The sequence below is a fragment of the Pseudochaenichthys georgianus genome, chromosome 16, assembly GCF_902827115.2.
Source record: "Pseudochaenichthys georgianus chromosome 16, fPseGeo1.2, whole genome shotgun sequence".
NCBI lineage: Eukaryota > Metazoa > Chordata > Actinopteri > Perciformes > Channichthyidae > Pseudochaenichthys > Pseudochaenichthys georgianus.
The window spans coordinates 33,972,408-33,996,933 of NC_047518.2; the positions used below are offsets into that span (position 1 = coordinate 33,972,408).

At 41.9% G+C, this 24,526-nt stretch overlaps 3 protein-coding genes across 4 annotated transcripts; all 3 read left to right on the forward strand.

The window, feature by feature from the left end:
• The first annotated feature begins 9,454 nt into the window (after positions 1–9,454).
• On the forward strand, positions 9,455–15,796 carry LOC117460229 (sialic acid-binding Ig-like lectin 11). Its single transcript, XM_034101503.2, has 10 exons — positions 9,455–9,646; positions 10,106–10,214; positions 10,552–10,965; positions 11,250–11,570; positions 11,705–12,025; positions 12,578–12,859; positions 12,949–13,227; positions 13,391–13,502; positions 13,601–13,670; positions 14,113–15,796. Exons 1-10 carry the CDS (start codon positions 9,509–9,511, stop codon positions 14,497–14,499), a joined length of 2,433 nt encoding a protein of 810 aa, XP_033957394.1. The 5' UTR covers positions 9,455–9,508; the 3' UTR covers positions 14,500–15,796.
• An 89-nt stretch (positions 15,797–15,885) lies between these two features.
• Positions 15,886–22,410, forward strand: LOC117460230 (sialic acid-binding Ig-like lectin 5). 2 transcript variants are annotated; one of them, XM_034101505.2, is made up of 9 exons: positions 15,886–16,007; positions 16,455–16,520; positions 16,775–17,170; positions 17,424–17,744; positions 18,342–18,623; positions 18,718–19,008; positions 19,148–19,259; positions 19,571–19,616; positions 19,968–22,410. In XM_034101505.2, exons 2-9 carry the CDS (start codon positions 16,484–16,486, stop codon positions 20,340–20,342), a joined length of 1,860 nt encoding a protein of 619 aa, XP_033957396.1. In that variant the 5' UTR covers positions 15,886–16,007; positions 16,455–16,483; the 3' UTR covers positions 20,343–22,410. The 2 variants fall into 2 exon arrangements, with proteins under 2 accessions (XP_033957396.1, XP_033957397.1); XM_034101506.2 differs by having other exon boundaries at positions 19,574–19,616.
• A 677-nt stretch (positions 22,411–23,087) lies between these two features.
• irgq2 (immunity-related GTPase family, q2) lies at positions 23,088–24,227 on the forward strand. The gene has a single exon (XM_034101864.1). It carries the CDS (start codon positions 23,088–23,090, stop codon positions 24,225–24,227), a length of 1,140 nt encoding a protein of 379 aa, XP_033957755.1.
• Positions 24,228–24,526: the final 299 nt, after the last annotated feature.

Genomic DNA, 24,526 nt, shown 5'->3' on the forward strand with positions numbered 1-24,526 from the left:
GGCAGCTGCTGCTAGAGTTCCAGGGCAGTTTCGCCATGAGTGAGGAGGAGGTGGGCCGAACTCATCTGGTAGAACATGAGATTGATACAGGGGACTCGCGTCCCATCAAGTGTCGCCCGCGCCGACTTCCCCTGGCTCGTCAGCAGGCTTGCGACGAGGCAGTGCAGAGCATGCTGCAGGCAGACATCATCGAGCCCTCTGACAGCTGGACAGGACCTGTAGTCATGGTCCCGAAGAACAGGTGGCTGGTGGCTGGCGGCTGTGCTCAGACTTCAGGCCGGTGAACGGGGTCACCAAGAAGGATTCATATCCCCTTCCCCGTATCGATGAGTCCCTGGACCTGGTCTCAGGGTCGTCGTGGTTCTCTTCCTTGGACCTCCGCAGTGGGTATTACCAAGTTCCTCTTGCCCCAGAGGCCAGACCAAAAACGGCTTTCTGCACCGGCCGGGGGCTATGGCAGTTCAAGGTCCTCAGTTTTGGGCTTTGTAATGCCCCTGCCACCTTTGTGTGGCTGACAGGGTGCTTTCTGGTATCCCCCGCCAGCAGTGCTTGGTTTACCTGGACGACATCCTGGTGCATGGCAGCTCGTTTAAGGCGGCCCTGGGATCTCTAACCCCCTAAACGCACCAGGAGCGTCTGCGCCGCGTTACGTTGCGGCTGCGCCGCGCTGCGACCTCCTCCTGCGACCTAACACACCAGGCGCGTTTCAAAACGTTGCGGAAGGGGAGCGTCGTGTGTGCAGCCTCGCAGTTCTTCTTCTTCTTCTTCTTCTTCTTCTTCTTCTTCTTCTTCTTCTTCTTCTTCTTCTTCTTCTTCTTCTTCTTCTCTTTAATCGCGAATCGCTTCCACTTGGAGCATAATATCGCCACCCACTGTTGAGTTATTAAATGTTCATATTAAATCCTTGTCCTCAAACCAGTGCTTTTGAGGAATTTGAAGATCAGCTTGTTTGCTTCATTTCTTGATTTACTGTACATATATTGACTTGAAATCCATGTCCTTGATGTTGAGTTGTTCCAGTGCAGTTTTCAGAATGAGTCTTTGCCTTGTATATTCCGGGCAGCTAAAAAATACATGATGTATTGTATTGTCTCTGGTTGTTGGCAACCATCACAATTGCCATTTGGATGTTTTCCAATCAGATGCAGTGATGAGTTTAATCCAGAGTGTCCCAATGTTATCCTGCTGTTAATGCTCTGTTCTCTTCTACTACTCCGCCAAGTGCTTCCTGTTCCTACTTCCCTTTGTATCTGGTATAAATGTCTTCCTTTGATGTTAGCCTCGCAGTTGTTGTTGATTTTGGAATATATCCTGGACATTTGTACTTCTACATGTAGTAGGCTACGTAATTAAATGGTTTATGTTTGTGTCTGTTTAAATCGTGTTTATTGTTGTTATTTCCTATGTTGTTGTGTTGTAGACTACAGACACAGTTAATAATAATTGTAATATTCCAGTTATAAACGACATTAATCAAAGATGTGTTGCTGTATTTTAGTGGTAAAAAAATATGCATTCATCATCATAATTATTCTATATATATATAATTTACAGTGCCTGTAAACCGGAGGAGAACGCTGGCATGTATTCTCCTACTTGAAAGACTATGGGGGGATGGGGGGAGGAGAAGGAGCCGGTTTTGGGTGCACCCCCTCAACCAGCAAAGGAGACAACAAGGTGATTTTCATCACCTCGTGGCTGAGCTGAGGCTGGACAGCCAACGACATCACCAATATTTTCGGATGAGTGCAGAGCAGATGGATGAACTGCTTAGGGGAGGAAACTTATACAAAATATACACCACCCCAAATTGATCATGTTGTTGATAGTGCTATAGATGCGCTGTGAATAAAATTAGACTCTGTTGCTCCTTTGAAAAAGAAGAAAATAAAACAACATAGATTAGCTCCATGGCATAATGCCGAAACCCGCAAGATAAAGCAAAAGTCTAGACAACTTGAAAGGATATGGCGTTCCACTAAACTTGAAGAATCTCGTTTCATTTGGCATATTACTCTCAATGAATATAAGAAAGCACTGCGTAAAGCGAGAGCAGCCTACTACTCTTCATTAATAGATGAGAATAAGAATAATGCAAGATTTCTTTTCAGCACTGTAGCCAGGCTGACAGAGAGCCACAGCTCCATTGAGCCTTCTATTCCCATAGCACTCAGTAGTAATGATTTTATGTGCTTTTTTAACGATAAAATTGTTACTCTTAGAAACAAAATTAATGACCTCTTGCCTTTGACCAGTATAGTGTTATCAACAGCTCCCGGAATCGTAAGTTCTAATATTACACTAGATAGGAAACTAGAATGCTTTTCAGCCATAAGCCTTGAACAATTAAATTCAATGATTCTCTCTTCTAAACCATCAACGTGCATGTTAGACCCAATTCCAACTAAGCTGTTGAAGGAAGTTTTTCCATTAATTAGCATTTTCTAAAGATATACTAACTATGGATGGCATTAATTTGGCCTCCAGTGAGACTGTAAGGAATCTTGGTGTTATATTTGATCAGGATTTATCCTTTAACGCCCACATAAAATCAATTTCAAGGACCGCCTACTTCCATCTACGTAACATTGCAAAAATCAGGCATATCTTGCCCTCAAAACGATGCAGAGAAACTAGTCCATGCATTTGTTACTTCTAGGCTGGATTTATTGTAACTCCTTATTATCAGGGTGTACCAAGAAGTCAGTGAAGTCGCTTCAGCTGATTCAAAATACTGCAGCTCGTGTACTAACCAGAGTTAGGAAAAGGAACCACATTACTCCTGTTCTGGCTGCCTTACACTGGCTCCCTATAGAACACAGGATAGAATTTAAAATTCTTCTTCTCGCCTACAAAGCCCTTAATGGGCAGGCGCCATCTTACCTTAAAGAACTCATTATACCCTACTGTCCTACTAGGGCATTGCGTTCCAAGAATGCAGGGTTGTTGGTTGTTCCTAGAGTCTCTAAAAATACAATGGGAACCAGAGGCTTTTCTTATCAAGCTCCACATTTGTGGAATCAGCTTCCAGTTTGTGTTTGGGCGGCAGACAGACTATCCGTTTTTAAGAGTGTGCTTAAGACCTTCCTTTCTGATAAAGCTTATAGTTAGGGCTGATTAGATTCAGTCCCTAGTTTTGCTGATATAGGCTTAGTTTGTCGGGGGACATCGTACTTCTTCCTTCTCTCTGTCTGTATCCTGTGTACTCTCATGTTCCGATTAACCCAGCTTCCCCAAATGTCTTTCTTTTTGGTGTCTATATACGCCGGGATCCGGAGTCATGGATGATCCTGCGGTCTTGTGTCCTGGATTGCGAGCCCTGGATCTTGAGTCGTGGCTGTGGTCCTGGATCATAAGTCCTGGATGGATTTCCTTGTGGATTCATCTTCCTATTATACACACATGCATTTCCAAACATTTGGACTACTTATGTTGCAAATGTATTATCTTTTCAATTTACACACGGCATCTATTGCACGTCTGTCCATCCTGGGAGAGGCATCCCTCCTCTGTTGCTCTCCCTGGCTTCTACAAACACGCGTACACGATTAAAAACCCTTTGTCAAATGTATTAGTATTCTATGTAAAATAAAAAGTCAAACAACAGAGTAACAGAGTCCTTGAAATTGCTCCAACCAAAATGAAAGGCACTTGTTGCAGGAGAAGGCATCTCAGCCAACTTGTAAATGGCAATCAGCTGTGAAGTTGGTGCCGATCAGGATTTCAGAATTCATTGTCACAATGTTCATAAGTATGCAGACATATTGACATATTTCAAGTCAATCTTTCTAGCCTCTTGCATTGCAGCGACTTTACAGAGAACAGTATTTACTCAGATATTGCAGAATAAAAAACAGAAAGACACACACAAATGCAGAAGTGCTTCCTAAGAGGATGCATGCAGTTGAAATGGGGAAATGCCCTACTTTCTTTATGAGCCTTTTGCTACCTCATCTATCACAAGTCCATGTTTTTACTTCATAAAACACTGTTCATTTGGCCATCATCACTCCATTCACTGCAGATATTAGGAACACAGACCATATGCAGCAATGCACATGAGATTTAGGAAGAAGATATATAGACCTTTTATACGGCGTTCAATTTGAATGCTTAAAAAAAACTATACCTGTACTACTTACAATCATTTTCTGTTGTTTAGGATTTAACAAGATGGTGTACGCCACTTTGTATATATATATCAAATCACACATTTCCTTTTCAAAATATTGACATAGTCATGAGGATGAGGCTGTGGCTCAGTGGATACAGTGTGCTGGACTTCGAATCAGGGGATAGCAAGTTCAAGTCCCACTGCAGTCAGCATGTTGTTGTGTCCCTAGGCAATACACTTCACCTCAAATTGCTGGGGATTGTCCACAGTAGGCCTATTGAATGTATGTAAGTCGCTTTGGATAAAAGCGTCTAACAAGTGTAACAGGCCGGGGCAGATAAAGGGAAAAGTGGTAGTGAAGCAGTCACGACAGAGGCAGTGTTCAAATCAAAAAAGAGGCTTTATTGCTGTTCAACTAAAAAATACCTTTTACGATAGAAAGGCTAACGTAGCCGGGCCGCTAACCGACTTGCCAGCTTACAAACTGTTTCCTCAGTCTGGGAGTCTCCTGCTCCCTCCATGTGCCACACACCACTGAGAAACTCTAGGTGCTTTTGTCTCCCTTGAGGGAGTGATTAGCACCAGGTGTGAGGTCTCCCCACCTGCTCCCAATACTGTTAATTGGCAGCGGGTGGAGCCACCTATTGGGAATGTAGGTGTCTCCCACTACTCTGCCTCTCAGTCCCTTACACACACCCCCCCCCCCCTTCAGTTCTGGCCGAGGAGAGGTGACCATGGTCCACAGGGCATCTCTACGGGACAGAGCATCTGCATTCCCATGCTTAGCTCCGGCTCTGTGGATGATAGAGAAGTTAAACTCTTGTAGTGAGACAAACCACCTTCCTACTTTAGCATTTGTGTCTTTTTTATTTGCCATCCAGATCAGTGGGGCATGATCAGTTACCAGAGTGAAGTGTCGTCCCAAGAGGTAATACCGGAGGCGCTCAAGCGCCCATTTTATTGCTAGGCCTTCTTTCTCCACAGTAGCATACCCTTGTTCCCTTGTGTTCAGCTTCCGGCTGATGTACATGACTGGGTGTTCCTCACCGTGAACCTCCTGGGATAGTACTGCTCCTATGCCCACCTCTGACGCATCCGTCTGCACAATCATCCCCCGGCTGAAGTCTGGGGTCACCAACACCGGCCGTGCGCAGAGAGCCCTCTTAAGTCCCTCAAAGGCGTGTTCAGCCTCTCCTGTCCACTTGACCATTAGCGGCTGTGAGTCTCTGGTCAGGTCTGTAAGGGGAGAGGCTATTGTGGAGAAGTTTGGGATGAAACGGCAATAGTAGGACGTCAGACCCAAGAAGGTTTTCACCTGTTTCTTTGTTGACGGCCGTGGCCAGTCCTGGATCGCCTGAACCTTCCTTTCTTGTGGTCTAACGTTGCCCCGCCCAATGGTGAAGCCCAGATACTCGGCTTCCTCCAGTCCAAGCTTGCATTTTCTTGGATTGGCTGTCAAGCCCGCCCTTCGGAGAGATTCCAGCACTGCTGCAAGCCTTATGAGATGGCTATCCCATGAGTCACTGTGGATCACAACGTCATCCAAATAGGCAGCTGCATACTCACGATGTGGCCTCAGAACCTTGTCCATCAGTCTCTGGAACGTGGCTGGTGCTCCATGAAGCCCGAAGGGAAGCACAGTATATTGGTACAGCCCTGTGGGGGTGGCGAAGGCCGTCTTCTCTCTTGAGGCTGCTTCAAGTGGGACCTGCCAATACCCTTTCGTCAAGTCCAGAGTGCTGATATATCTGGCTTCCCCAAGCCGATCAATCAGCTCATCTATCCTGGGCATAGGATACGCATCAAACTTGGAGATTTCATTCAATTTTCTGAAATCATTACAGAACCTGTTGGTTTTGTCGGGCTTAGGAACCAGAATGACAGGGCTGGTCCACTCACTGTGAGATTCTTCAATCACCCCCATAGCCAGCATTTTCTGCACTTCTTGCTCAATGGCCGCCCGTCTTGCCTCCGGCACCCGGTAGGGCCGCATCTTTACCTTTTGGCCAGGCTCTGTGTGGATTTGATGTTCCACCATCGTTGTGCGTCCAGGTCGTAGTGAGAACACGTCCAAAGTCTGCTGAACCAGTTCCTTGGTTTGTTGTAACTGAGCTTTGGACAGCCCTGGACCGTATTCCACTTCGGCCACCTCCTGGTCGGGAGAAGAAGGTGACACAACCGGGGAACCACAACACAGCAGTGCCTCTCGGGCGTACCATTTCTTTAACAGGTTAACATGGTATATTTGGGATGGTTTGCGACGGCCAGGTTGACGTACCTTGTAGTTGACTGGTCCCACCTTCTCTACCACTTCATAGGGACCTTGCCACGATGCCAGGAATCTGTGTTCTGTGGTGGGGACCAGGAGAAGCACTTTATCCCCGGGCAGGAACTCACGCGGTTGGGCACCTCTGTTATACACTTTCCTCTGGGCTTCTTGGGCTTGAGCCATGTGCTCTCTGACCATGGGCCAAACATCTTTCATATGCGTCTGCATCGTCTCTACATGCTCAATCAGGCTCCGATGGGGGCTTGGTTGCTCCTCCCAGGCTTCCTTCGCGATGTCGAGAAGTCCTCTGGGCTGTCGGCCATACAGCAGCTCGAAGGGGGAGAAACCGGTTGAAGCCTGTGGAACTTCCCTGATTGAAAACAGGACATAGGGCAGAAGCTGGTCCCAGTTACGACCATCCTTGTCAACAACCTTCTTTAACATGGATTTCAATGTCTTGTTAAAGCGTTCTACCAATCCGTCTGTCTGAGGATGGTAGACAGATGTACGAAGCTGCTTTACCTTGAATAGCCTGCAGAGATCCTTCATTATCTTGGACATGAAGGGAGTGCCTTGGTCTGTTAGTATCTCTTTAGGAATCCCAACTCGGCTGAATAGGTGAAGCAGCTCCCGTGCAATCACTCTCGTTGTCATGTTCCTCAAGGGAATGGCCTCCGGGTACCTGGTTGCATAGTCAAGGATCACAAGAATATACTGATGTCCCCTGGCAGACTTCACCAGCGGTCCCACTAAGTCCATGGCAATGCGAGAAAACGGTACATCGATTATCGGTAGAGGTATTAGGGGATTTTTAAAGTGTGGCTTGGGACTCATCTTTTGACATTCAACACAGGTGCGACAATAATCCTCTATAGCTCTTACCACCCCTGGCCAGTGGAACCGGCTCCCAATCCGCTGCCTTGTCTTCTCAACCCCTAGGTGGGCCCCTAGGACATGGCTGTGAGCCAGATGCAACACTGTGGACACATATTGTTTTGGGACAACCAACAAGTCTCTTCGCTGACCTTCAACCTCTTTGGCATAGTATAACAGATTATTTTTGATGAGGAAATGAGGACATGTAAGCTCACCTACTCCTGGAACAGGTTTTCCCTCTATTTCCGTAACATTGCTGCGTGCATGCAGCAGATTGGGGTCTTCCATCTGGGCGGTCCCGAACTGGCCCTTCAAACTTGGAATCAATGCGACTTCACCCTCCTCCTCCCCTGTGCTTAGGTCTCCAGGGAAAGCAACAAAAGGGTTATCATTTGCCTCGTCTGCACTGGAAGATTGGTTGCCTCTCTGCTCCTCCGGCACAGCACACACAACTTTGGGGAACTGCTGAGGAGACGTACCCGGGGTGGCAATTTGTCCTTTCTCTCGCTTTCCTTTGGCACGCCTGGGATTTTTGGGCCTCCCCTCCTTCTGGTGCCGCAAGCGCTTGTATAGTGGGCAGTCTCGCCCCTGGGACTGGTAGGGAAGGAACCACCCCCACTTTCAGCTGCCTTTAACTGTGGTAAGGTGGATGAGGCAAGTGGGGTATAATTTAGTGTCCCCATGGACACAGGAGACGGCCACAGTCTCTTCAGATGGCAAATGGTCGAGGAGGTGGGGTTGAATGAGGGACACCACACTTCCTGAGTCCACTAGCGCCTCTGCATCTTTTCCATTTACCTTGACTGGTATCATTTGAGCCAGGGAGCTTTCCTGTACCCAGCAAGAGTCAAGAAGGTGGCAAGGCCTTGCACCAGATGAGTGGGCGGTCGGCATTAGCTCATCCTTCCTGAGCAATCCCGGGCAATGTGGCCTATCTCCCCACACTGGTAGCAACGCGGTTGGCCCTCTGGCAGGTAGGACTGTCGTCGCCTTACCTCTTCGGGTTCCCATCGCGGTTCTCGTGCCCGTCTAGTCCGTGATGCTTCCCCACTGGCTTTCCGGCCCCACTCGGTGTCTGGTCGTGTGGACTTAAGCAGGTCCGCTGTGACCATGTGGCTCTCCACTACGTCAACCAACTCATCCAGACTGGCTGGATTCTGCTGGCTTGACATTTTCTTGGTCTCATAGGGCAGAGACCGAATATATTTGTCCATCATTATCCTCTCTAAAACACTCAACTTTTCGGGGTCGCAGGTCAGCCAGGCTCTGGTTACCCGGCCTAGGTCATACATCTGGGCCCTGGCTGACAACTCTGGCTTGTATTTCCAGTCATGGAACCGCTGGGCTCTAGCTGCTAAGCTGTAGCCATACCTCGCCAGGATTTCCCTCTTCAAGACGACGTAGACCTTTGCTTGGTCAGGAGGGAGGTCGAAGTAAGCTTGCTGTGCCGGGCCCAGGAGGAATGGTCCAACCAGATCAGCCCAGGAATCCCTTGGCCAGCCCTCTCTTTCAGCAGTGCGCTCAAAGGCTGTTAAGTAGGCCTCTATCTCATCACTCTCCGTCATTTTGGGGATGAATCGACCTGGGTTAGGCTGTACGGTTGCTTCCCTCTGGGTAGGAGAGGCTGCTGTTAGGCATTTTTTACCTCCACATGGAGAAGCGCATTCTGTTTCTGCTGCTCCTGTATCATCTGCCGTTGCAGAGTCTGCTGCTCAGTAGAAATACGCACCAACTCCCTTAGTACATCCTCCATCTTGAAACCGAAATACACTAACTGCAACACCACCACTAGAGTCCTTAGGCCCGCATTCTCCACCAGTGTAACAGGCCGGGGCAGATAAAGGGAAAAGTGGTAGTGAAGCAGTCACGACAGAGGCAGTGTTCAAATCAAAAAAGAGGCTTTATTGCTGTTCAACTAAAAAATACCTTTTACGATAGAAAGGCTAACGTAGCCGGGCCGCTAACCGACTTGCCAGCTTACAAACTGTTTCCTCAGTCTGGGAGTCTCCTGCTCCCTCCATGTGCCACACACCACTGAGAAACTCTAGGTGCTTTTGTCTCCCTTGAGGGAGTGATTAGCACCAGGTGTGAGGTCTCCCCACCTGCTCCCAATACTGTTAATTGGCAGCGGGTGGAGCCACCTATGGGGAATGTAGGTGTCTCCCACTACTCTGCCTCTCAGTCCCTTACACAAGTGACATGTAAAGTAATGATCTGAAAAAAACAAGCAAACAAAAAAAGTGTTGCTCATGCTATGTGTTGGGAAACTTCCTAAAACGTTGACGTTGCACAAGAGGGAAGAGATAGAAGAGAGAGGAGAGGAAGAGTCAGGTCATAGCAGAGACACTCAGCAGAGATCACTGTGGAGAGGAGACAGCAAGAAACAGGTAAGACACAACATCTATATTTATGTTTAAAATAGCCTTTTGATCACATTGAATTTGTTAAATGGAAATGTTATCTCCTAGCTATATCACAAAAACGCTTTTTGACATACATTGACTTTCTGGTAAAGTGAGGCTGAACTCAGTTTAAGAAAGAGTGCTTGGGCATGGACTAAGTCCTTTTGAAATATTTTAATAATGATATATGTCACAGTTATTTCAGTAAATTAATTAGGGGGGGAGCAAAGTTGCAGTTTTCAAAAGCTAACCCTAAAGTTCATAAGATATTTTGAACAAGTGTCACAAAGTGCTTTAAACTAACAAATGTCAGGGAAGTCCCACCCCAGGGTAGAGTAATCTTGCAATTACAGATTATTTAATGTGCAATGTCCTATATTAAGATCTGTGTCAGCTGTGCAGCTTCCCTTTGGTTCACTTCCTCTATGTTTGCTGCACTTTCAGTGTCAAGTTTGTCCTGTGAAGACTGACTGTCTCAAGTATCAAATCAGGATGTTTGTTCTAATCTGTGCAACGCTGCTTTTCTCTGTGAGGGGCATCCATGCAGAAACAGGTACTGTATGCATTTTTATATCATGTCAAGGAAATAGTTGAAAAAATATAATGTCAATAATGTCATAAGTGTCCTTTGTTTCATTGTTTTCCTGACATGCTTCCAAATTACAAGGGTTTAGTTTTTCCACCAGCTCATAAGTAACAAGTCCTTGCAGCATTGATTAACTAACTTCAGATAGTCATTTAGTTGGCCTTTTTGTTATAGCCTGAAACAAAAAAAGTCATATAGCAGCCTTTCTTTATCATTTATTTAATCAGAATGTATTTGATTTAATGATATGTTGTCGAAATTAAAATAACCTATATCCCTGTTTTGTCACTGTTTGTATCAACAGGTGCATCGGTTTGGGGAAGACCATACTGTCAAGCAGGAACATACTGTATCACTCTTGGTGAAGCAGATATAACAGCAGAGGCTGGACTCTGTGTTGTGATACCGTGTTCTTTCTCTACTGCTGCAGCCTTTAAAACCCAACATATAGTTTGGTACAAATGTAAACCGTCCAATCGAATATGTGGCGATTCTGACATTATATTCCACACCAACAAGCACAACACCAAGGTTCAGTCTTTGTTCAAAGGACGGGTTTCACTGTTGCAGCCTGATGTGAGTCAGGGGAACTGCAGCATCATCATCAACGACATCACCGAGTCAGACTCTGGAGAGTATCAGCTCAGAGTTAATGGTTTACTGTATGGGAGATCGGATGGACATACATACTCTGAAAGAGCAGTTCTCTCTGTCAAAGGTATGGAGAGCTACAACAAATATTAACAGTCAAAATGTTCATTTTTGTTTTGCACAAACATATTTGTTTTATTTTAGTCTTAATAGGAGATGAAGCAATGTTAAGCTTTTGTCGACATCTGTGGGCAACCAGTAGGAACTGTAGTAGTTCCTGATTTATCTCTTACACATTGCTTCGTAAATGTTAAGAAAAAGTATTTATATTTTATATTTCGCCAACATGTAGGTGAAAGATGACCTTCAGGCTGTTGAACGGATTTCACTAACAGACTGCTCTGTCTTTAGCTCTGACCCAGAAGCCCTCAGTGATGATTCCTCCTCTGACAGAGGGGCAGCCGACCACACTGACCTGCACTGCTCCTGGTCTCTGTTCTGGATCTGATCCTGAATTCACCTGGACATGGAGAGGAGCAGGAGAGAAGGACTCTCAGATCACAGGAAACATCACTGCTTTCAAGACTGAGAATCTGACTGCTGTCACACAGAGTCACAGCTCCACTTTGACCTTTAACCCTTCAGCTGAACACCACAGCAGCAGTGTTACCTGCGAGGTCGGCTTCAGAAACAACGTCACTGCAGAGGAGACTGTGACTCTTAATGTGACCTGTGAGTAGTAGTGTTTCTTTCTAGTTCTCTGATTTGTGTTGGGGTTTCAAACAGTGTTCTTGCAGGAAAGCTTGAAATGTAATGCCACTTTAACACTATACAGTATATAATACAGATTCAATTATTTCTCATAGATGTGAAGAAATTCAACATCTCTGGGAATGCAACTGTGAAGGAGGGGGAGACTCTTAATTTGACCTGCAGCGTTGATAGTTTCCCTCCATCCCTCATCATGTGGACTAACTACCGAAATATGCAAAATGGATCAGAAACAAGTCTTCAAAACGGCACTTTAACTGACCTGCAGAACGGCACCGAGACCTTCCTGCAGGAAGAAAGAGGAATCGGCATCCTCTCCATCTTAAACGTGACGCCAGAAGATTCTGGACTGTACATCTGCACAGCGAGACATATGAACTACAGCCTGATAGAAAAAGTTAATGTAACAGTCATATGTAAGTATTTTGTACAACTGGTCTAATACAGAACATTTCTTGCATTTCTTTCCTCTTGTGAAACTGAAACCATAAGAGCAAGTGTTTTTTGACAGCTGAAGATACATTCTGGCTGCACTGGAGCCACATCTTTAGACAATAATAATTATTGGGATTTCTGTCGAAACTATACCTTATTTATAGTTTGGCACCCTCCAGTGTTATTTTAAAAGAAATAGAAAAAACCCTGGCCAAAACGGTATGAATGCAATCAGGAAAAAACAATCACACACAGTCTCCTTATTTCGTTGTTCTACTGTAGATATATTAATTCCATTTTCAACACAGCGTATCACACTTTTGTATTTATTTTCATGTTTGTTTTGTATATTAATTTATTATTGTAACTATATTTAATGCAGTATTACAGATAGCATTTTACTGAACATATATTTGACAGATATTCCAACAATTCATGCGTTTGGGTAATATAAGAAATAAAATGTTCAATGTATTTTCAGCTTTTATTGCATCTTACAGTAACTTTAAATATTTGGTTAATGTGCTTCACAGATACGAGGGAAACTCTGATCACTGGAGATACAACTGTTAAGGACGGAGATTCTCTGAATTTAACCTGCAGTGTTGAAAGTTTTCCTCCGTCTCTTATCACATGGACAAAACCTGGCTTCAACACAAACCTGAACAATGGACCTGATGCGTACCTGCAGAGCAACGATGGGTCAGCCACACTTGTCATCCCTAATGTGACCACAGAATATTCTGGACAGTACAGCTGTACCGTGCAACACTTGGACACCACGGTGACTATGTATGCTGATGTTACAGTGACTTGTAAGTAGATGGTATTAATTCGGAAACTTTTGTTCACATTTCAGTATTTGTTTGTAATCTTGTGATATTTTTTGATTTTGTGTTCACAGGGTTTTCAAGGATCTTCAACAACTCTGAATGTGTGGTTCATTCAGACATTCTGAATTGTGTGTGTATCAGCGAAGGGTTTCCTATACCCACCATCGAATGGCCACTGTTGAAGAAACACACCGAGTACTCTGTCTTTACTACTGTGTTAAACCACACAGTCAACAGCAGCCTTACTTTAAAATATTATAGCAACACCTCTGTTGAGTGTGTAAGCATCCATGAAAATGGGGAAGCAAAAAAACCCCTCACCATCAGAATAAACACGATGGAACAAGGGGGTATGTGTTATCAACTAAAACACTCAGCTACTGTAGACAACTGCTTTATTTTTGCATAATTAGACTATCGTTTGGCAAGATGTGGGGAATAAACTGTTGCATTTTTATTAGGGTTCAGAATGATAAACACAGAATATTTTCTTTTTGTTTCTTCTGATTGCAGATCAATCCAAAAACATATTAAAACTTGTTTCACAGCTGGAAGTCATCATTGCCTTTTTCATTGGGTTACTTCTTTCAGCAGTCCTTTGCTGTTTTGCCACAAAGTGCCACAGGTACACTTAATCAATAATCAATACGTCGATTATTTTGTGGATAATATTCATACATAAATATGACTCTGATGATGTTTTATATACTTTCTCTCTCGTAGAAATAAACAGAAGAACTCTGGAAATCTGGAAGAGACTCTGGGGATGGTGGCCAGTCAAGAAGATCCACTGGTATCTATAGTCTTTCTAGAAATAGTGTGTGTGTGTGTGTGTGTGTGTGTGTGTGTGTGTGTGTGTGTGTGTGTGTGTGTGTGTGTGTGTGTGTGTGTGTGTGTGTGTGTGTGTGTGTATGTATGTATGTATGTGTGTATAAAATGTACCTACACGCAGAATGAAAACCTCCAATCAGAGCCAAGGAGTCTTTTAACCCCAGTATCAATTGTTCAGATCAAACTTTTATGATAAAAGCAGATTCACATTGTGATGGAATGCAGTATCTCCAGCAAGTGTCAAATTATTTTCTAAATTAAAATTGTAATTATGCTATGATTTTAAAGATAGGGTTGTCAATAATGTATATATGCCATATATGAATTTGACGTGTCTTGTACACAATTTTGATGAAAATAGCAGCTGCTGAATGAGTCGTATACTTTGACGTTGTACCTGACAGATAGATGCTGGTCAAGCAGCGGAAGATTATCAAACCTACTACCAAGAGGCAGCTGAAGAAGAAGGAGCTGTGGCAGCAGAGAAAGGAGACACTGATCTCAATGGAGGACCAAAAGAAGTGGAGTACGCGAGCATTGATTTCTCCATGTTGGAAAGAAAGAGTCATAGGGAGGCAGTAAAGAGGCCAGGGACCACAGAGACGGAGTACGCTGAAATTAAAAAAGAAGTAAAAGAGGAAAAGGAAGACAATAGCGGAGAGGAATGTTGTATGTTGGAAGAGGAGGAGGCTGTCGTCATGGAGGATGAGGAGACAAAACATCATGAACATGAGGAAGAGGAGGATGTTGCTGTGTACTCTAATGTGAAGGACATCATGGCTGAGAGTTGAAGGCTGTTACATAGTGGAGTTGCTTATGGATACAATGTCTCTTGATCTCATCAGCTGTGGTTGAAATGATGGACTAATGATGGATTTTAATTTCTGTGGATGAACTTTGGCACTGATATCTTATAACTCCAAATTCAGCCAGATTTACTGACGTTAAAGACACTTCACATCTTTAAATGTTAGAGTCTGTGCACATCCTTTCATTGGACTGGAAAGTAATTTCTAAGTGGTGTTGTGCTTTAATGTGTTTAGTTTTTAAGCTTTCCAGATCTGTTTCCCCATATCCATGAACATTTTGATGCTACCAATATATCAGTGATGTGTTAAGGGGCAACCACATCCATCCTATCTGCTCTGAGAGCTGAAGTGTCATTTAGTTTGATACCATTTAATTTAACCACAATAAGCTTCTGTGCCTTATTTTCCCAAAGCTCTGTTGAATGGCAAACGTTTATTTGCCTCAGGGAAAATGTTTCTCTTTTTCCACATGACTGGATGTTAACGTCTGTCAGGTCTGGTTTGGAAGAACCTTTTAGACCATACTGAGATATATCGTATTCATTTTAGTGTTGTTTCAAAACAGGCTTGAAAAAACAGGAAGCTCTTTCTACAGAACCTGGAAACGTATAATACAGCATAACAAACATTACAATAATCAGGCGTAACTGATAATGATAAAACGGTTGTATGTCCGTAGCTTTAAAAATAAGTTATCATGTAGCAGCTTGAAGTGTGAACAGGAAGTTATTAAAGAAGATACAGTGATGCCATAAAAGGCAATGTTTGAATGAATAACCACTTCAGTGACTTTTCCGAGAACTTAAAATAAGGCTTTGCACAAAAAACTAAATATCAAAACCATAGCGTAGTACAGGTTATAAGGCTGCATGCAGTTAAAACAGTTATAGGATTTAAACAATACTTTTTATCTTTACGTAATAAATGCACTTATTTGGGAGTTTTACATTTAAAAAACCTAATGATTAAACAAATGACTATTTTAAATGGGACATCATTATTTATACAGATATTAACACGTAATACAGATCATTGAGATGCATGCACTTTTCACTCTGGGAATAACGTGTTTTACATTACAATGTAGAACGATGGTTTGTGTAACACATATTTTGTTGTCTTCTGACATAATATTCTGATGCACACTCATGGTACTGTCGCTTTCTCAACGTTTTCCACACCTTCGGTCATGATAAACCATATGAATAGACTTGCTCACTTCAAGATGTTTTATTTACTGTAAATGCTCATTATTGACAAATACAAATACTGCATGATATCTGTGATATTTGATCTCTGAGATATTTCATATTTTAGCTTCAAGTGTAGGAGTCTAGCTGGGCTAATTTGTAAAGAAGCTTCCTGGAACAATTTGAAGTGCAAAAAGGGAAGAAGTACAAAATGAGGAAGAAGAAGAGGAAGAGTCAGAGCGGAGAAACTCAGCCGAGAACACCGGAGAGAAGAGAGCAGCGGAGAAATGCCAACAAGAGGTGAAACCCAACATTTACCTTTTTTCATATTTAAGATATCGCTGTGAATTGTAAATATATTCAAACAAGTCTTTATTAATGTCATAAAATGCTTTGAATATTCAGCACTTTAAATAAGTGAGTTTGAATTCAATGTGCGGGATTGTAGATGAAGCTGCTTCAGATAATTCAAGTTTACCTGGCTGCTTTTTGTAGCAGATAAAACAAAACGTTAGGAAATAAAATCAATCAATCAATAAATGTTTATTTAATTTAATATAACATGCCAAGAGATTAATAATAAGCCACATTTATGAATGTTACTTCAGGAGATGCAACACCCTGTATCTGAAGCTGTGCTGGCAATGTTGGAGTTGTTCTTGATCCAGTCTTATCCACTGACATATTTGAGAGTTTTGTTTATTTTATGTATTTATTTGTTTATGTTTTTAATTTTGAAAACGATAGAGACGGTCTGTTGACATCATCGAATCAGGATGTTTGTTCTTATCTGGGGGATTCTGCTCTCATCAGGTATGCGTCTTTATTATAATATCGTGATGCCAATAAAAAAAGCTATGAATACAGTAATAATTTTTATATAATTTTATATTTGTAGTATTCCTCACAGCATTTATTAATACACATTGAAACTCTGGGGATTATTATTTACCAAAAATATTGTGGCTTCAGAAACATGATCTTTTACCATTTATTTAATATCATGGTATATTGGTTTTGTGTATATAAATATCTCCTTTCTCTGTTTTTGTCTCACTGTTTTTTAGGTGCATCAGTTTGGGGAGAAAGACACTGTCAACATGGAAACTTCTGTATCACTCTTAGTGAAGCAGATATAACAGCAGAGGCTGGACTCTGTGTCGTGATACCGTGTTCCTTTACTACTGATAAGAGCTTCACACCCAAACATATAGTTTGGTCCAAATGTGATAAATCTAAATCCAACTGTCGCGATTCTGACATTATATTCCAAACCAAGGAGAAGATCGATGTTCATACTCAGGGACGGGTTTCACTGTTGCAGCCTGATGTGAGTCAGAGGAACTGCAGCATCATCATCAACGACCTCACCGAGTCAGACTCTGGAGAGTATAAACTCAGAGTTATTCAGGATGATACCAATGGATTCACATTCATGAGAAAAACAACTGTGACTGTTAAAGGTATGAAGCTCTGACAAAAGTTATAATGTAGATGTTGTTGTTTTTTACGCATGAACTGAACCAACACATCTTAATATTCTGTGGGCACCCAGTGGGAACTGCAGCATTTCCTGATGTAACTCATATTTAGTGTCTGATACTTATACTTCTTAGTAGTTAGGATATAAGTATCTGATGTATGTGCCCAAAGTCAATTGAATGATGACCTTCAGGCTGTTGAACGGATTTCACTAACAGACTGCTCTGTCTTTAGCTCTGACCCAGAAGCCCTCAGTGATGATTCCTCCTCTGACAGAGGGGCAGCCGACCACACTGACCTGCACTGCTCCTGGTCTCTGTTCTGGATCTGATCCTGAATTCACCTGGACATGGAGAGGAGCAGGAGAGAAGGACTCTCAGATCACAGGAAACATCACTGCTTTCAAGACTGAGGATCTGACTGCTGTCACACAGAGTCACAGCTCCACTTTGACCTTTAACCCTTCAGCTGAACACCACAGCAGCAGTGTTACCTGTGAGGTCGGCTTCAGAAACAACGTCACTGCAGAGGAGACTGTGGCTCTTAATGTGACCTGTGAGTGTCATATTTTACATTCTGATTTGTTAAAACAGTCAAATCTAAATCTGCCTCCCTTTTTTGAGACAATTGTTTTTATCTCTCTCTCAAATGTCAGCTTCTGGATCTTAAGTAGCTCCGGATGTGTGGTTCAGTCAGAAGTTCTGACATGTGTGTGCATCAGTGAGGGGTTTCCTTCAAAGAGCATTACATTGTCCTTGTTGGATGGATGCTCAAGATGAATACTATGTCACTAACAATTTGTCACATCACGCAGTTGACGTAACATTATCCATACCTTTTTTTTAGATGTTTCTTAGGAGTTCATATATCGGGTATCTTCATCATCAGAGGGCATTTTCAAATCAATTGTTTCTGTTTGTAAATGTAGTTATTGATGGAGATTTTATTTCTTAGTCCGCTCTAATCAACATAATACTTCATTAGAATATCTCACCCATATTTTCACACTTTAACGCATCGAGATGGTTTTCAGCCTCAGCTTGAAGCCACATCTGTAAAATAATGGGTTGTTTGAATGTATGGTTTTTAACTAGTCAGAGTGCAATTTAACAATTTGTCAAACTTATTTTTTTACTTATTTTTTCCTTCAAGTTGTGAAGAAACCTGTGATCACTGGAAATACAACGATCAAAGATGGTGATGATTTGAATCTGACCTGCAGTGTTGAAAGTTTCCCTCCAGCTGTTATCACATGGACTAAACATGGTTCCATCAGAAACCTGACAAAAGAAACCAAAACCATCCTGGATAACGACACTGGAACAGCCAGTCTTATCATCCCTAATGTGACAGTAGATTATTCTGGACTGTACGTCTGTAAGGCAAAACACCAGATCCCTGCTCTGAGTACACTTGCTGAAGTAAATGTGACATGTGAGTAGGCTGTTCTATTCTCATTTTAAATGCAATAATATCATCTTACTGTACGTTTGCTTTATTGTTCAAATCCCTTATTTGTGTTTTTCAGTTCATCCAAGGATCTTAAGTACCTCTGGATGTGTGGTTCAGTCCGAGGTTCTGACGTGTGTGTGTGTCAGTGAGGGGTTTCCTTTACCCACCATCAAATGGCCGCTGTTAGACACTCACACTGAATACTCTGTCACTACCAATTTCCCAAACCATGCAGTCGACCTCAGCATTACTGTAACTTTGAAAGATCACAACTACACCACAGTCGAGTGCGTCAGCAGAAATGACATTGGGGAAGTAAAAGAAAACCTCCCTGTTACGAGAGAAGTGGTCAAACAAAAACCAAAGGGTAAGTGTTGACAGCTAAAACGTCTCCCAACTCAAGACACTGTTTTATGACATTTTCATTACCTATTTAAACCATTTTTGACAAAGACCAGTGATCACAGCTCTTATTTCTTTTAATGATCTGTTGTTCTCTTTTCCAGATCCCATCCATTTTTTATTTAAGACTTTTAATCTGCAGCAACTCATCATTGCATTTTTCATTGGGCTACTTGTTTCAACATCCATCTGCTGTTTGGGAAGAACATGCCAGAGGTACACATTTTACTTTGCTGTGTTTCTTTTTGACATGTATGCATTGCTGTTAAAAGCAGAATACTGTATAGAGTCTTTAAGCAATAGATCTAAAAACAGAACAGAAGTTGCCTGGTAAGTAGTAAAAACAAAAAAGAGGAACATTGGTTAGCAGTCATGATTGCCTACATGAATACATGTTTGAATGATTTTCATCAATTGTGGGCTGAAGCATTCTAAATAAGAAGTTTGGTTCTTTTTGAAGACTTGTACAAATGATTGATTATTAATTGTTATTAATTTTTGCTTCTGTTTATTTAATTTCTCTCCAGAAGAAAACAGAAGAACTCTGAAGAAATCGCTGAGACTCTGGAGATGGTAACTACTCAAGTGGCTCCATTGCCATTTATATTGATACAGCTGGCTTTAATATATAAATTCATTAAATATTTGGTGAATTATTAGTCTTGTGATCAGAGATGCTCTTCCATGATTTTGTTTTTCATTTAAATAGTCATATTTATGCCGTTTCCCGCTGGAAGATCAGAAGAAACATATATATGTATATCATGGAAAAACTTTGAAACTTGTTGGCAGTGGAAAAAAGTAATATATGATTTGTAGTCAGCCTATGACTGTAAAGTTTGAAATGTTTTGATATCTTAACATATTGTCTGATAAATTGTCTAGTTTGTATCATGTACATTATTTTGTATTTCTACCTGACAGATGAGTGCTGGTGAAGCCGTGCAAAATGATGGGACCCAAGACGAAGAGGCAGCTGAAGGAGGAGCTGTGGCTCCACCAAACGATGACGGGGTACCAAGAGAGGTGGAATACTCTAACATTGACTTCAGCTTGTTGAAAATAAAGTGTCCCAATGGGCCAGAGGCTACTAAAGAGACCACAGAGACAGAGTACGCTGAAGTTAAAAGGAAAGGGGAGAGACAAGATGATGGTGAAAAGGTGGAGGGCAACAAAGAGGAAGAGGTGATGTTATTGGGAGACAAAGAGGTAGAACAGTGCATGTCTGCAGAGGAGGTGGAGGGAGGTCAGGATATGGCATTGTACTCAAATTTGATTGAAATAATGGGTAAGGTTTGAGCACAGTGTGGCTTGAAATCACAAAATGATACATGTTTAAAAAAGGGTTTTCAGTGCAAACACAATGGGTGATTAAACATTGGCGTAACATGCATGCAAGAACAAGAACTACAAGAATATTGCATGTCTTTACAGACTAGAAAGTATGCATGCAATCAATTTGATATGTTATTGAAAAACCTTTTAACAAAGCACTGTGCTCTCAGCATGAAATGAACCGACCTTATCAAGCTAAACTGTGTTTTGGAATCTAACCGCTATCTTAGGTTACACCTATTCCATATGCAAAACATTTTGAATCCTCACAGCTTCTGCTTCACATGGCCGATCCCCTATCCACCCACTCTGAACTGCATGTACATTTTATCAGCTACAATGATTGGCTTTTTGTAGCAGTTAGGCTTTCCATTATAATGCATTGTTATATTTGTAGAAATGCATGCAGATAGTATTGCATATTTCATTACTATGGAGACATGGAAGTCGGTCTTGTTATTGTATTATATAGGGTTTCTTTGTTCAAATGCTGTTTTCTTCTGTTGTTTATTATTCCATTGAGCTTTTCCAAACAACTTTCTTTTGTTCATGAAAATGATTATAGTGCTGGTGTGCAAGGAGAGGGCATGTTAGCTTTGTGTGTACCAAAGTCTGCATTTTTACTTTTAGAATGTAAACAGGTTTTGATTATGTAGTATGTGAATATATGTACATATAATGTCCCATTTACAGTTGTGTATAGCTTATACAACTTATTTACTTTTTATATTATTTAAAAAATAACCATGTAAGCAGAAATCCTATTAATTTAATTGACAATGTGTTAGAATGTTTTATTGCCATTAAGAAACTGTATGTCAAAGTGTTTTTTGTTATGAATGTGATTGTTTGAACTGTATGCCATGATCCAAGTCAACAAGATGCTAGCATATACAGAAGTTCAACATTTTAAACAACTGTTTTATACCTGAGAGTTAGAGGAGAATAGCTAATCAATTCACATGTCTGTGCTAATATGAAGCCATAGAGCCAGCAGAGTTAGCTTAGCTTAGTTTAACCATTTTAAATGGGGGAAAAAAGCTATTGCAACTCCATGTGAAGTTTAAAATAATCCTCAAAAGCACACAATGTAAGAACTTAGTACAAAAACAAAGATAAAAGATCAATTTGTAGTTTTAGGACCATTACTAACTATGTCCAGCCAGCTGCACCAGCTGTTACAGTTGAGAAAGTCCGAACCAGGATGTGTGTTGGGTGAATGTTTTCCTTTTTCATTTACATTTTACTCATTGTTATAAAGCATATATTTGAGCATGTATTAAAGCAGTTAACTTGATCTAACTATTAGCATAATAGAGAAACTGCGCAACTTTAACTTGAAGTCCAATTTCTTTGAACTAACTCGCATATGTATTTAAAGGATGCTTAACACTGTCTTCTGCTGTCACAAACACAGGAAATAATTTGTGAGAGGGTGAGTCTAAAATGTGAAACACCAGCCAGATGTTGGATGGTTTGCATACTTTTTCTAGCAAGAGTACGTTACACAACTTCCTCACATTTATTAACTTGACTTTGTTCCTCTTTATTGGTAAAGCCTTCAGTATATGGCCAAACCCAACATTCATGTAACAATGGTTTTCATAGTAAAGAAAATGAAACTTGTCATATTAAACATTGTGATCTTTGGGTATCATTAATTAAGGAGGCAAATCTCTTGAGGTTCTGTATATAAAACTTATATCAACTATTTATACCTAAATTACAAAATGTGTGGCTGGTCCTTTTATTTCATACACAGCAACTTTTGAGAAACTTCCCACACAATTAAAAACAAAGACACTTGTTTTATGCGTTCAGTTTAATGTATTCATACTCTTTACTTATTTTGGCATTTTTGTATTTATTTTCGCTATTGAAATTGTTGAGGTACATACAAAATGAAACACATTTGCTAAAGTTCTTCATGGTCCTACTGGTGAGATGTGGCAACATATTCCTTTCTGCATGACTGTAATGCTTATTAGTGAAACATTGCAGTTTAATAATAAAAACAATGGGGCTATTCAAATGACTCTTTATTTAAAAAGTGTATGTTTTTGTTATGTGCTTCTCTTTGAAGGCTTTGAAAAGTACAGTTTAACATATACCCAAAGTGGGCATGTGCTCAGAGAGATTTTGGATTAAGGCTAAGCTAACAGGATTACAAATGTCCCACTCGCTGGACAGCTTTAAATAGATCAACCTGACGCTGCTTGTGCTTCAGAGCTGCAAAAGAGTCAAGATTTGACAACCAAGAACAAATTTCTCAACCTCACGGCTGCTTCTCAAGACCTTTAGGTGAGTGTGTGCAGTTTGTAATACATTGAAATGTTGCATTGGCAAAAAGAACATATTTGACAGGTTTGAACACTGTGAATTATCTGAATAACAGAAATAATCAGCAGGTTTAGTGATACTGATAGCAATGTCTGTTAAACAAGACCTTTGGTTGTGAAATGTACTTTTATTAACACACCATGTACACCTTTAGTTCAGTTTTAAACATTGTGTGCACCAGTGTTGAGTGAGATTGTTTCCTGTGACACCAGAAATACAGGTACATTCAGGTATTTAGTTGTATGTTACAAGGGTACTATCGAACTTTGTTGCCACAATCTATTTTATACTTAATACTATGGTAAAGTTGATTGACTTATGTGCTTTTATAACTATATTCAAAAATGCAATGCATATCTTTTCACAGGTATGGCTGATGTTTTCAGAAGTCTGAACCTCATTGCGACCCTAAAAGAGTCCATAGACCACAATAAGTTATCAGAGGTCAAAGATGCATTAGAAGACCTCCTGATCAGCAGGATCAACCTCGCTTTGATTGGGGACCGTGGGGATGAAAAAACCTCCTTCATAAACTCGCTCAATGGCCTCAGCTTCGGGGACGATGGAGCAGCTCCCTCTGCGACACCTGTTGCACCGGAGCAAGTGGCATGCTACCCTAACCCCAAACACCCTGACTTTCGTCTGTGGGATCTGCCACCTCTCCCATCCACCTCTCCGTTTGAACCAGAGGGATACATGAACACAGTGAAGTTTCCCCGCTACAATGCCGTCTTTATAACATTCACACAGACGCCCCAAACCAACAGTGTGAGATTGTTCCTTGAGGCCCAGTCGCTGCAGCAACAAACAGTGTATTTTATTCTCTTTGCTTCAGAAAAATGTACAGAAAAAAGCATAGAAGAAATACGGAAAACCAGTCTGGAAGTGCTGAGATCACAGGGTGTGACAATGCCTAAAGTCTATGTGGTACGACCCTCCGCCCTGGAGAAGTTTGACTTTCCTGGCTTGTTGCAGGACATGGAAAGAGACCTTCCTGAGATCCGAGCCCACGCGGTGCTCTTGGCTCTCCCAACACTTACCTCCAGCCTGGTCACTCAGAAAAAGGAGGCATTTAAAGCATTAGTATGGGCAGCTGCCTCGCTATCTGGTGGGGTGTCGGCTATTCCTGTTCCCTTTGTGGCCTCCATGGTGGACTCAAGTGTAGCAGTACGGATTCTAACCAAAGCACAATTATCTCTGTGTCTAGACGATGAATCTGTGGAACGACTGGCCCGTCAGCGAGGCATGGAGCCCACAAGACTTAAAGGGATGCGAACTTGTGCACTGTCAGTGGAGGTCACTAAGGGCGAGGTTCAACAGCGCCTGGCGAAGGCACAAAACGACTTGGCCACAGTTTCTTTAAAGCTGGTTGAGATGGCGTTACCCAGACATGCCCGTTCAGCCAGCCGCTCCTTTGCTGCCATGCAGCAAGCCTTAAATTGCGCCATCGATGAAATGGCGGCTGATGCTGAGAAGATAGTGTCTGAGGCTCTTGGGGAGGGGAAGTGAAGTCAACTTGTGTGTGTGTGTGTGTGTGTGTGTGTGTGTGTGTGTGTGTGTGTGTGTGTGTGTGTGTGTGTGTGTGTGTGTGTGTGTGTGTGTGTGTGTGTGTGTGTGTGTGTGTGTGTGTGTGTGTGTGTGTGTGTGTGGTTTATCTCTGAAACACACTTTCATACAGTACTCCAGAAATAATTTGATACATTGTAACAACTTTTAATCCGCATTAAATTATAAAGGGCCTTGCAAATACCTTGCTAGCATATAATCTGCAAATTGTTTTCAAATACTGTAACTACTCAATGCCAGTA

What these genes read in the sequence shown, in the direction of transcription:
- LOC117460230 (XM_034101505.2), top strand. Translation starts at nt 16,484, where the DNA reads ATGTTTGTTCTTATCTGGGGGATTCTGCTCTCATCAG. An exon ending in TGCTGAAGTAAATGTGACAT is followed by an intron (nt 18,624 to 18,717) that starts GTGAGTAGGCTG and finishes TGTGTTTTTCAG; the next exon opens with TTCATCCAAGGATCTTAAGT. An exon ending in TCGCTGAGACTCTGGAGATG is followed by an intron (nt 19,617 to 19,967) that starts GTAACTACTCAA and finishes TCTACCTGACAG; the next exon opens with ATGAGTGCTGGTGAAGCCGT.
- irgq2 (XM_034101864.1), top strand. Translation starts at nt 23,088, where the DNA reads ATGGCTGATGTTTTCAGAAGTCTGAACCTCATTGCGACCCTAAAAGAG.
- LOC117460229 (XM_034101503.2), top strand. Translation starts at nt 9,509, where the DNA reads ATGCTATGTGTTGGGAAACTTCCTAAAACGTTGACGTTGCACAAGAGG. An exon ending in GAGGAGACAGCAAGAAACAG is followed by an intron (nt 9,647 to 10,105) that starts GTAAGACACAAC and finishes CTGCACTTTCAG; the next exon opens with TGTCAAGTTTGTCCTGTGAA. An exon ending in TGTGACTCTTAATGTGACCT is followed by an intron (nt 11,571 to 11,704) that starts GTGAGTAGTAGT and finishes TATTTCTCATAG; the next exon opens with ATGTGAAGAAATTCAACATC.